Source organism: Canis aureus, chromosome 3, assembly GCF_053574225.1.
Source record: "Canis aureus isolate CA01 chromosome 3, VMU_Caureus_v.1.0, whole genome shotgun sequence".
Classification (NCBI taxonomy): domain Eukaryota; kingdom Metazoa; phylum Chordata; class Mammalia; order Carnivora; family Canidae; genus Canis; species Canis aureus.
Window position 1 is genome coordinate 38,744,690 of NC_135613.1, and position 13,572 is coordinate 38,758,261.

General features: G+C 44.6%; 1 protein-coding gene across 27 annotated transcripts in view; it reads left to right on the forward strand.

Moving 5' to 3' along the window:
* The window catches only part of FGGY (FGGY carbohydrate kinase domain containing), a 413,890-nt gene that overhangs the window by 236,679 nt on the left and 163,639 nt on the right, over positions 1–13,572 (forward strand). For all 27 annotated transcript variants that reach the window (XM_077891975.1, XM_077891990.1, XM_077891976.1 and 24 more), the window contains one exon: positions 1,728–1,831. In XM_077891975.1, coding sequence (XP_077748101.1) covers positions 1,728–1,831 — 104 coding nt within the window. The remainder of the gene's footprint in view (positions 1–1,727; positions 1,832–13,572) is intronic.

Here is a 13,572-nt window from a genome sequence, read left to right on the forward strand (position 1 = left end):
GAGGTTTTCAACTTGCTGTGCTTGGAAAGGTAGAATTTGGAAAAAGCCTTGGAAAAACCTAGAAAGTTATTGGAATGTAAGAGCCTGTCAGTGGCCCTCTAGATCCTGCTTTCTGGAAAGGCCTGCTCGCTGAGCAGCCAGTGCTGTCAAATCTAGGGATTTGTGACCTGAGGAGGCACCCACACACCACCTTTCCCCTGGCCGATTCCTACAGAACATAGTGTTGACCCACCTCCTGGGGAAACCTCCCTGAACCCCTACCGGTTGAGCTCAGCCACTCCTGCCTCAGCTGCCCCTGCTTCCATCCTATCCTGCCCCCCCCCCGCCCCCCGCATTAAAGTGCTCCTTGCGGGTTCTTTCCCTCCCACCAGACTTGGAGCACCCCAAGGATGGGGAGTTGTCTTCTTTTACCTTTGCATCCCCACATTTGGGACTTCTGCCTCCTGCTCTGCACTAGCATCTGTGTAGGGGCTGGGCTGCTAAGCACGTGGATGAGAAATTGCCAACTTCCAGAAGCTTCTATCATAGAAGAAGAGGCGGGCAGTGTAGGGTTTTTAAAACTGCCAGTGTCCTGTGTGCTAGGGAAGGTCAGGGATGTGTTTGGATACTGAACAGGGAGACTCCTGTCTTTCCTGGAGGACCAGGGGAGCTGCCTGAGGAAGGAACATTTGCGTGAGGAATAAACAGGAGTTAGCCTGGCAGAGAGGTCGGGGAATGGCATTTCAGGTGGAGGGAAGAACAAGTGCAAAAGTCTTATTAAAGTAGGAAAGAGAGCAGAGAGGGGGGTGAGGCTGGCATCACGTGGAGCTGGAGAGGTCAGCGGGAGCCCAGTCCCTGCCCTGCCCTCCTGCCTGTGCTGTCGGGAGGAAGGTTGGCATGTTTGCAGCTCCCACTTCACAACGCCTGCCATACAGTTCTGTGCACAGAAGATGCTTGTTGGACACTCGAATAAGCGAAAGACAGCTCTAGACTCTAGTCTTTTTAGCTCCATCATCACGTTTATAACTCCGTTTATCCAGCAAGTATCAACAAATACAGTCTTGTGGGGACGAAGCGTGTGCTTATACCATTTATGGGAAAGTCTCCATTATCTCACATTCCTTTAACAGGAACTCACTGTCAGCCACCCTGTCCTTTGCACCAAGAGTTCTGCGACAAGTAGTCGTAAGAATGGGGACCTAGAGATGCCAAAAAGATTCAATCACCACACAGTTCAGTTACCTTCTTTGAGATTGAGATGTGATGTGTTAAACTAGATCCCATTCAGCTCTGCTCTTCACTAGCCATGTGACCTTCATCGGGTCACTTGATCCATGCCTCAGTTTCTCCACCAATGTGTGTGGCATTAATAATACAGACTTGACGGGGTTAATATAAAATGAGATCGTACACGTAAATATTCAGCATAGTGCCTGGTATTTCCTGAGCACAAAATCACTGATGGCTGCTGCTTTTATTATTCTAATTATGGTTACCTTTATGACTGCAATGGTTAGATACTGTACATTGACCACATTACACAAAGACCGGATGTGTTTCCTAGTTTCCTCATGGCAGGCACATATGTTCTGTTGGTTTCCACTTGAGACTGGCCTACACAGGAACACTTTCTTAATGTTTGGCTGTAGAAAGGAGTGTTATATGCTTGTTCTTAGCTTTCTTTTCTTATTATTTATTTTATTTATTATTTTTTTAAGAGGGTTTTGTTTTGCTTTGCTTTCTCACAGGAGTGATTGGAGCAGATGTGAGAGGGCACGGCCTCGCCTGTGAGGGACAGCCAGTGACGTCACGGCTGGCTATCATCTGTGGAACATCTTCTTGTCACATGGGGGTGAGTCCGCAGGCCGAGGGCAGGGCCACCACCCTGGGGGCGGGGCGGGGCAGCCCAAGAGGGGATATGCCTTTCTTCCCTTCCTTCTGCTCCTCTAGCCAGAAGCCTAGCCCTTCTCCCAAAAGCTGTGCTTAGATTTGCCGGATCTTTCTTTTTCTAGGGGCCAGATTCTAAAGAGTGTGAAAGGTTTGAGTCTGTCTTTGACATCAGCCTGGCCAGAGAGCCCAGGCATGAGGGGTGAAATTGGATCCAAGGATGGTAACGCTGGGCTCCCAGGCCAATCTGTCCCTAATGGGTTGCTGAGTCTTCTCCGCAGAGGGGTGTCTGTTTTCCTTGGCCACTGAGCTCTCTCCCAATCGATATAAATCCATCTCCCTGGGAGCGCCCTGATGATCTATAGAATTAGGCTGCATATCATGACTTCAAAAGAACACTGATAAGCGATTTTCACTTTGTTAATTTTTCTCCATGAATTAGTGGGAAGGCGTTTTCCAAGATTGCAGTTAAAATTTAGTGCCTGCCCTAAAATTTATATCTTCTTTAAATGCATGAGTCTGAAAGCATTCCATTTCGATAAGTACCCATTTCTACCATATTTTTATTTAAAAGTCATTACTCTGTTAAACTTAGATGGACGACTCCTTGGATTTTTCCCAGATGAGTAAAATAGAGGGAGAGAGGGGGAGGAAGGAGGAGGACGAAGGTGGGTGGGGGAGGAGCGGGAAGGTGGGGCGAGGATTAGAGCGGACACAGTCCAGGGAAGAATCTCTGCAGCCGTGGAGGAGAACCATGTGCCGTGTCAAACTGTGTTGACTAACAGTAGGGACCAGTGAGCCTTTTTTATTTTTTTACCGTTAAATATTTTGGTTGAGTAAATAGTGATACAGTTAATGACTTACTGACCCCCTCTTCTTGTGTCTGGAGCCATGCTAAACCTTGGGGACATACGGGTGACATATGACCTCCCATCGATGAGCCATAATTAGAGCTCGCATTCCAGTATGAGACCCCAGAATGTCAATTCTGATTGAACCTGTGGTCCTGAGCTTCTGCTATGTGCCAGACACTGTGCACAGTTCAGTTGCCTTCTTTGAGATTGAGATGTGATGAGTTAAACTGGAGCCCATTCAGCTGTGCTCTTCACTAGCCACGTGACCTTCGTCGGGTCACTTGATCCATGCCTCAGTTTCTCCGCTGATGTATGTGGCATTAATAATACAGACTTGACAGGGTTAATATAAAATGAAATTGTACACGTAAATATTCCACATAGTGCCTGGTATTTCCTGAGCACATTTCCGTTTCATGGAGATGGTAGAGCCATCCTCGTTGCTTTCCAATTTTACTTCCTCTGCTGACTGAGTATGGGCCCCCTGGCAAGGCACTCACCCCCTCTGGGCCTCAGATCCCCTCTCTGCAAAATGTGGAGAGTTCTAGTCCATGGCTCCTGGTGCTCTGAGCGTGAAATGAGGCTATGTGATGTGCTTCACATAAAGGTAGCACTTCACAGTGGTTCTCTCTTGATGACTAGTACTGGTGCTGTCAGGCAGAAAGGAGACAGTGACGGACTCTGCCTGGGAAGGGTTCAGGGTTAGGGACACCTACCGAGGGAACATTTATGTTTGAGTCCAAGGTCATAGAGTCCCTTGATCCTCCCCTTCTCCCCGCACTCCCCCCCACAAACAAAACAAAACAAAACAAAACTTTCCCTTTTATTTGTTTCCGTGGACAAGGTCTTAAGTGGAGTTTCTTTAACTGAGTTCTAAAATCCCCCAGCTGTCACTGAAGGCAGAGATCTGCAGTGGCGTCCGGCCGCTCAAGCAGGAGGTGCCAGTGGGGGTAGCCAGCTCTTATCTCCCTTGACACAAGACTACACTGGTTAGCTTGTCTTAACTGAACACTGGCTGAAACCTATTTAAATCACCCCCATTTTCACAGGGACACATCTAATCTGGTTTCTCCTGTGAAATCTGAATTTCAGGCATTTTTACAACACTCAATTCAGGTTTCAGAGCAGAAGCAAATCCAAATGAATGTGAGGGACTCTGTCATGTGACCGCGTCTCATTCTTCTTGTCTCCTAATGGTGATGGTATTGCCTTCTTCTACAGGATCCATTTTGCAAATTAGGCAACTAATAAGGCAGGGAAATGTCTAGAAATTTTCTCTCGGTCACACGCTGAGCCCTCAGACCTAGCTCCGTCTCATTCCCAAACCCATTCTGTTCAGTGCCTCGCTGTGTTGTGCATGATTGTAATGTCCCTGAAGTGGTGACAGCCTGGGCATCAGAGCTATCTAGACATGGGTTGAACCCCTGCTCATGTGCTTTTTGTGCTCGTGACCTGAGAGGTGTGCTGGTTCTCCAAATCTCATGTTCTTCCTCCATCCCATCATGGGTGGCACTGCCAGTCTCAGGTGCTACTGGTTAACATGAATGGTTGCATGTACATGTCTAGGACACAGCAGACACTCAGATATGGTAGAGATTCTTAGTACGCTTTCCTAGTGATATATAAGGCTCACACGAAGCAACTGTTTGGGCTTTAACAAGTTTGATGGGCAGCTGCAGTTGGTTGCAATGAATTAGGGCCATAAAATGCCAGTTTATTATGGTTGTGTTGTGCTGGAAATAAAGTCCCCACCCCCACTCCGCTTTGTACTTGGGAGTGGGAAGGGACCTTCTGGGCCAACGGGATTAATCATCAGCTTTAATGTTATGTGGTGAGGGCGAGACTGTGGTCATGCTGGCATCAGAAAGTGCCTTTGATCTTGCTCAGGTGCCGGGCGCCCAGTGAGCCAGCAACAATAACACCTTTGTGAGGTCTAGAGAAGTGCAGGTCTAAGGAAACACTCCCAGGGAAACTCAAGGACCCCCTTTGTTGTGGTTCTGGCAAATAAAACCACCAACTGTCAGGAAAAATTCACCAAACAGAACACAGGGACCAGAAGGGGCTCTGAGCTTTTCAAAAAGTGGTGTTCAACCTGGTCTGAAGCATTCTATTTCTTCCTGTCTGTGCACTGCTTATGTTTCTGATTCAGTAAGTTGATTGAGTCAGAATTCCCAGGAACATTCTGTGCTTGATCCAGGTTGCCTCTTTCTAGATATGAATGAATGAATGAATGAATGAATGAATGAATGAATGAATGAATGAATAGATGAATGATTGGATGGATGGATGGATGGATGGATGGATGGATGGATGGATGTCCAAGTAAGCAAATGTTAACAAAAACTTAGAAGTTCCTTACCTTCCTGTCCCTATTACTTTCAGGAATCTAGAAAAAACCTTGAGGTTGAACATAAGACTTTCTAATCAGGCCTTTGATATCTTGGAAGATACAAGTGTAGGCAATACCTTTATCTTCCTTTAGATGATTTAATTAAAAAGGAAAAAAAAATACTTGTTCTTTTTTTAACTCCTTGAAAGCAGAGCTGCTTGTTCAGGGTTAATTACTACCAAGTCACCAAGACCCCAGATAATTCACAGCAGGGGTTAGCCAGAGGTTGGAAAGTCACAGGGTCAGATGGCACTGATCCTTGCCATTGCTCCAACACCCCTCTCCTGGGGTCACAAGTTGGATTGTAACTTGGCAACCTGTCTTGTGGTTAGTGTGTCAGATGGGGAGAGGACCCTGGGAAGTATTGAAGAGAGAAGATGTAAACAGAATAGTAGTTAAGGGCTGGGAGTTACATCTGCATCTTAAATCACTCAGAACTGAAGGTTGCGCAAGGTCTTAGATGAATGTGGGGATGGTAGTTCTCTGCCAATCTCAAAGACGTAGGCTCCTGAGCTGGCCCCACCACTTACTGCGTTTAGGTAAGATGCTCTCTGTCTTCTGCTCCCTCAGTCTTCTCATCTGTTCAATGCGGGCAGTAGTATTTACCCATAAAGTTATTTTGAGGATTAAATGGGGTGATCTTTGTAAACAGCTTGGCACTATACCTAGCACAAAAGACCAAATACAATGGTGTTATTAAAAATGATGCATGAAGGGGCACCTGGGTGGCTCAGTGGTTGAGCGTCTGCCTTCAGCTCAGGTCATGATCCCTGGGTCCTGGGATCGAGTCCTGCATCGGGCTCCCCATGGGAGCTTCTCCCATGCTTCTCCCTCTGCCTATGTCTCTGCCTCTCTCTGTGTGTCTCTCATGAATAAATCAATAAAATCTTTTTTAAAAAAAAAAATGATTCATGAAGGCCAAGATGATCCATGTGGTAATGGATTTGAATTAGGGGCATCAGAATGAACTCACATTTAGCTTCATCTAGATTACAGGTGGATTCATATGCAAGTGTTTACAGATATCTGTAGTTTATGGAACATACATATATTTCCTAGTTCTGACAGTTGAGAAGCTCTCAAGCTAGGATATACCAGCAGCTAGTTGTTTCAGGCATACCTGGTTCCCAGATTTTGGTTCCTAATATATTTTTCCAATAAAAAGACCAAGGACTCCTTGGAGAAATAGTTGATTCTAGGACTGGAGAAGGAAATGGACGAGTTAAACCTGGAGCATCTTGTAGTACTAGAAAGTGAGGAAATGCTAAAAAAAAAAAAAAAAAAAAAAAAAAAAAAGGGTCAGGAACCAATGGAGGGCACTCCCAGTGACCAAGACTGGAACATTGTGAGCAGCAAAATAAAATGGGATTGGATGATAAACTAAAGAATGACACAAATATCTTGAGTCCATAGTGATATACCTAAATGTCTAAATTAATAAGGCAAATCTCTCCTGCAAAAGAAGTTCAAATAATTTATGTAGATACTTCCCCATCAATGAGGTAGAGCATAACTGCCCACTCCTTAAGTGTGATCTGCATGTAGTGACTTTCTTTCAAAGTGCACAGTATGAAAAAGTTGCGGGGGTGGGGGGAGTATATTTTTACAGTGGAGAAGTCTGACAAATGCTGTCTTCTCCAGGTGGTGAAGGTCAACATCAAAGGTGATAAGCCGTGTTGATAATATGTACTGTTGATATGATTTAATGGGAATGGCACTTTATCATGCTTCCCAAAACCTGTAACGACAGTCTGATCCTAAGAGAAAAATCAGCAAATCCAAACTGAGGGCATTTCTATCAAATACCTGACTGGTACTCCTCAAAACTGGGAAGGTCATCAAGAAACAGGGAAAGTCTAAAGAACCATCACCTCCAAGACAGGCCTAAACAGATGTGACAACCAAATGTAATGTGGGGTCCTGGATGGGGTCCTTGAACAGAAAAAGGACATTAGATGAAAACTTAGTAAATTTGAATAAAGTATGGCTTTTAGTAATAATATATCAATATTACTCTTTAATTGTGATATTTATACCTCCTGTGGGATGATAAAGGTAAGGGAATCTGGGTGTGAGGTATATGGGGACCCTATATTATTTTCATAAGTCTTCTGTAATCTAAAACTATTCTAAAATTATGTTTATCTTTAAATCATTCATTAAATCATTCACTCATGATGAAAGCATTGTCTTATACTTGCCTGGCTAAGTGCTAAGGGTATTAAGATCAATATGATGAAAATGGCATGCCTGCCTTCATTGAGAAAGACCGACAAGAAGGAGACACCTGCAGCACAGATGAGAATTGCTATGGTAAATGCACGACTGGAGTGTGGTGGAAATAGGGAGGAGGGCCCACCCAAAGTCTTGAGTAGACAAGGAAGCTTTCCTACAGGATGTGACATTTCCCTGATCCCACCAGGATACTTCTTGCCAGCCCAGTTTCAGGCCACATGCCTTGTCTTTTCTCTTCTTCGCTTTGCTTTTCTCTATGGGTCCACAACACCAGGCAGGTGACTTCCTCTGTGGTCTGGATGGGACATGGTTATGGACAGTCCCATCGGGAGGGCACCTTAGGTGGGGAGAACAGCCATGTGCCTTGAACAGATGTTAGCAGGTGTCACAGCTAAAAAGAGAGTAGGCAGGTAGGACCAGTTTCTCTATTTTGGTCGCTTTAGCAGGTGGCATTGGCGGAGGTCATTGAGAAAGGTGGACAGGGAAGTGAGTCCATATGGTACAAATAGGACCACTGTTATACCTACCAGTGAAAGAACTAGGGCTCTGTACATGAAGTGCCCCGCTCCCTCTTCACTCACCAGCATTCTCAGGAGGCTCTCTATATGGAGGCTGGCCCAGGGTTCAGCGAGCGGTAAGAGATCATATACTCAGGAAGCTCAGGTTAGTGCTTCTCCTGGCATTTGAGGCCAGGGAAGGTCCACACTGTGCTGCAGAGAGGACATTTAACCTTGCTGGCCCCGCCTCGGTCATTATGAGGAGACAGACAATAAATAGTATTTAGCTGCTACTATCTATCAGGCACCTACAGTGGTAGGTGCTACATCTTTTATGTCGTGTAATCAACCATCCTGTGAGATAGCCACCATTGCTGTCTTCATTTCCCAAGTGAGAAGACTGAGGCGAACAGTAGTTAAGTGGGTCCTGCTATGTTCGAGCCCTCTAGGGACTGACCCCAGAGTCCTTGCTCTTCCCTTTCAGTTTAACAGCTCCTCGCACAGCTCCAGAGGAGAGGGAGAACATGCTCAATGAGAATATGGGCAGATGTGGGCGCTGACCTCTCACCAAAGAAAAGATTTGAACGACAAGCATCTGAGAAGATGCTCCCCATCATTAGTCATTAGGAAAATGCAAACCCAAACCACAGCGACATACACACTTACTGGAATGGCCAACCTCGGGGTGTGGATGTGGGGACTGGAACTTACCTGCTGCTGCTGGGACCATGAAAGGGCATACCCACCTTGGAAAAGAGTTTAGCAGTTTCTTCCAGAGTCACCGCACACCAGCCGTTCTACTCAAGAAAGCCTATGTCTGTTCAAAAACCTGTGCAGGGATGCTCGCAGCTGCTTTATTTGTGATAGCCCCCCCCACTGGAAACAGGCCAAATGTCTATCAACAGTGACTAGATGAACACGCTGTTGGTATGTCCATTATAATGGAATACTACTAAATGATAAAAGGGAATGAACCATTCATATAACATACAGCATGGATTGATCTCAAAATAAGTATGCGGATAGAAGCCAAACGCAAAGAAATACAGATAACGTAATTCCATTTTTAAAAAATTTTAAGAAATGCAGAATAACGTGTAATGACAGAAAGCAGATCAGTGGTTGCCTGTACCAGGAGAGCAGACGCAGTGGCAGCCAGGAGAATAGGTAGAAAACAGATGGCACAAAGAAAATTTGGGATTGATGGATATGTCTACCTTGATTATGGTACTGCCTTCACTGGTGTATGCTGTGTCAAAACGTATCAAATCAGATGCTTTCAATATATGCAGCTTATCGAATGTTAATTATACCTCAATGAAGCTTATTTAAAAAACAGGAAAGAAGGGCAGCCTGGGTGGCTCAGTGGTTTAGCGCTGCCTTCGGCCCAGGTCATAATCCTGGAGACCCAGGATCGAGTCCCACATCAGGCTCCCTGCATGGAGCCAGCTTCTCCCTCTGCCTGTGTCTACCTCTCTCTCTCTCTGTGTGTGTGTGTGTGTCTCTCTCTCATGAATAAATAAATGAAATTAAAAAAAAAAAAAAACAGGAAAGAAGACCAGAAAAAAACAAAAACAGTAGTATCTGCAATCCCTTATGTGCTTACTATCGTTCAGGCACTATTCTAAATATATCTATAGAAATTTTTTCATTATCATTTTAAAAATCAGACAATAAATGTTGGTTTTTACTTATTTCCTTCCAACCCGACTTAATTCTCAAGTTACTCTGACGTGTTATTATCCTACTCCATCAACCCCTAGCATAGACCAGTAGTTATTGTTATTTGTGTTTTACTGGTACCAACTTGTATCTCAGATGAAGCAGACTTGTTTTGTGGGTCCATGTCTCCTGTGCCACCGCTCAGCCCATCCTGTCCAGTTCGGAGCTAGGGCTTGGTAGATGTGTAGTGAGTGAGTGGTTGGATGGCATCCCACCCACTTGTCCCACCATTCAGAAGTGTGCAAGTGCTTGGATTTTCCAGAGAGTCTTCTCTTTCCTGATCCAGTGGTGTCACCTTTCATAATGTCTCTGCTCAGTGGGGCCTGACTGATGGGAAGAAGACCCCCATGTGTGAGCTGTTGGCAGTCTGTTACAGCCCACTTTCCCAGGGATATCTGGGTGTTGATTGGCCTCTCTGGGAAGTAAGATTTTCATCGAACAGTATTACTTAGTGAGTCTTGGGAGACACAAACCAGCCATACTTGCTTTCTCTGCTTTCGTCCATCATGACAGTCCTCCAGAACTTTCCATTCCTTTGCTCTGTCCACCCTCCCCACTACCTTGTGCCCTTAGGGGGAGAACTAACCTCCCCTCCACCCCACCAGCCAGTCCTCCCTCCAGCCAGTTCAAGACACACTTTCTCTTTCAAGCGACTTTCTCTAGCCTGATGTCTGTTCTCTTGGGAAAAAAGAACTGAGAAGCCCTAGGCTCTGGACTCTCACCAGAGAAATACCACCCATCAGACTGTGCCATGTTGTTAGAGCCATGTTCTTTGGGTGATGGCTGTGGTGCAGCTCCGCAGTTTCCCAACATCATGGAGGAGGAAGTTCCCCTAAAGCATTGTGGCCCAGGCCTGGGGCACTATTTCCCTTAGCCCCATGTGTTAGAGGAGCAAAGGATGCTCCACATGAGTACGTCTAAGGGGAATGCAAATTTAAACCACCAGGAGATCCACCACAGCCTTTAGATTGGCTGAAGTTGTGGCAAGGATGTGGGGACATGAAATGACACAACAATTTTGGACAAGAGTTTAGCATATTCTTACAGTCACACCTACTCTGACCCAGCCATTCCGCTTCTATAAAAGCTGGGCAGGGCTGTCTGGTCCCATGTTTCTGGAAGATCACCAGGAACAACACAAGGTCAGGTGACACAGGGCCAGAGAGGTCAGAAACAAAAGCTTCTGTGGCAATATGTCAACTGGCCTAAGCCTGGCTTTCCACAAAGACAGCAGCTTGCCTGGAGGAATGGTCAAAGAAGCAGAGGAAAAAAATAAAAGCAGCAGTAAGAGTAATAACTAATGTGTACTACATGCTTATTGTGGGGTAAGAAATTCAAATATATGATCAGATTTCCCTAACAACCTTATGTAGTTATCAGAATTATCCTCCCATTTTACAGGAATGGAGTCAGAAAGACAATATACTTGTTACACAGCCAGTAAGTCCTAGAGATCCGTTGCCAACTCAGCTGTTTGACTCCAGAGCTGATATCCTCAACTCTTAGCAGAACAAGGAGACTTAGGCAAGCTAACCGTGCACACGTGTGTTTTGCGGGAACGGGGGTGGGGTCATTACAAGGTAGACCTTTCCCAAAGCCTGACGAGAAGTGCAAAGTTAGGCTTGGATCAAAGCTAGACCACAGTGCTCTTGTTTTTGCTTCTTCCCGGGCTTTCAAATCATTGCCTTTCAAGAGGCCACCAGTCTAACGATAACAATAAAAATAAACAGCATCACTTGTCACCATCATCCCCGGGGAGGAGAGTATCCCCTGCTGCTCTGTGGTCAAGTACTTGAATAGCCAATTTGAAGACATGCGGCCAACCTCCCAACTCATGAAGATGTTTTTATATTTGTTTGGAAGAGCATGAAATGAAAACCACATTGATTTTTTTTTTCCCCCTTTTCCTATTTATCACTCATCTGCCGTGTGGTAACTCTGGTAGTGTGGCTGCTGAGGGCAACCTAGCAGTTACTGGAATGTTTGTGCTTTTTCAGAGGCTCAGTGTGCATGGAAAAAGATGCTAAAGACAGCCTTCATAGAGCCTTCTCCAAGGACTGAGTAGTGTGCCAAGGACCACAACACGCACCCACTCACTTAGTTCTACATCCATTTTAGTTCAAGAGTTTTAGTAGTTTTGCCTTGTTGATTTTCTTTTCTTTTTCTTTCTTTCTTTCTTTCTTTCTTTCTTTCTTTCTTTCTTTCTTTCTTTCATTCTTTCTTTCTTTCTTCTTTCTTTTTTTCATTCCCTTCTCCCATTCCCCTTGTCTGCTTCAAGGGCTTCTTTTTTCATATGTTAATTAAATTTTCATTTATTTTGTCCCCTAGGCCATGGTAAATTAGGGGTAGTTTCTCTTCTTTCACTTACTTATTCATTTTTTGTATATTTTTTATTGGGGTTTGATTTGCCAACATATAGCATAACACCTAGTGCTCATCCTGTCAGGTGCCCCCCTCAGTGCCTGTCACCCAGTCATCCCAACCCCCCCACCCACCTCCCTTTCCACCACCCCTTGTTCGTTTCCCAGAGTTAGGAGTCTCTCATGTTCTGTCACCCTCACTGATATTTCCCACTCATTTTCTCTCCTTTCCCCTTTATTCCCTTTCAATATTTTTTATATTCCCCAAATGAATGAGACCATATAAAGTTTGTCCTTCTCCAAGTTACTTACTTCACTCAGAATCCCCTCCAGTTCTATCCACATCGAAGCAAATGGTGGGTATTCGTCGTTTCTAGTGGCTGAGTAATATTCCAGTGTATACATAAACCACATCTTCTTTATCCATTCATCCCTTGATGGACACCGAGGCTCCTTCCACAGTTTGGCTATTGTGCACGTTGCCACTATAAACATTGGGGTGCAAGTGTCCTGGCATTTCACTGCATCTGTATCTTTGGGGTAAATTCCCAGCAGTGCAATTGGTGGGTCATAGGGTAGGGTCATAGGGTCTATTTTTAACTCTTTGAGGAAGCTCCACACAGTTTTCCAGAGTGGCTGTTCACTTAAACAGTGTGAGAGCATAAGGAACAATAATGTCAAAGGAACCAAAGATCCCAGAAGAACCCATGAGAATTTATTGAACAGTCAGGACTGTAGGATTGAAACTGAAAGTCTCTTTCTAGTGAATAGTCAGTGGCTTCCTACTGCCAATAGAAAAAAAAGTGTTCAAAGGGAAAGCTAAATGAACATTTGACCATGTTGTTAAAGATTTAGAATAATCAATTTAAAAAAGATAGGAGTCTTAAATCCAGAGGAGATGAAAGTTACTACAATGCTATCATGTATTTTTTTTTAATTGTTTGGTTTTTTAAAAGATTTTAGTTAGTTATTTGTTCAGGAAAGACACACAAAGAGAGACAGAGACATAGGCAGAGGGAGAAGCAGGCTCCATGCAGTGAGCCCAAGGTGGGACTCAATCCCAGGACCCTGTGATCACGACCTGAGCCAAAGGCAAGATGGTCAATCACTGAGCCACCCAGGTGGCCTTAAAAACAAAACAAAACAAAACAAAAAAAAACACTTGTTTTAATGAAAGATCATTCACATATTATAAAATTCACCCCTGCCATACCAGCAAGTAGCCTTTATTAGTCAGGGAGGGAACAGAGGGATATTTCAAAACAGTAGGTTTCCATTTACTTGCACTTAACACAGTTCCTTACACCTGGTTTGGAACCAGTACATGTCGGATTGATAGATGGACAGAGGGACAGGGACAGGCAGAAACATGGTAGGCAGCTAATATACAGTAGACCCGATATACATCAAAGTTCATTGAAGACCAGATCATGCCATTCCAGTTAAATTTACTTTTTTTTTTTTTTTTTTTTATGGACTTGCAGGTTATTCTAAGGAAGGAAGAACCAGCATGTGAACTACCTAGTGTTCAGTAAGGCTTAGGTTCTTTCTCTGATCAACAGACTCCTCCCACCTGACACAGCATTATTGGTCAATCTAGTCACAAATTTCCACCCACTTGAGAACTGAGCTTTTCAGTGAATTATAGC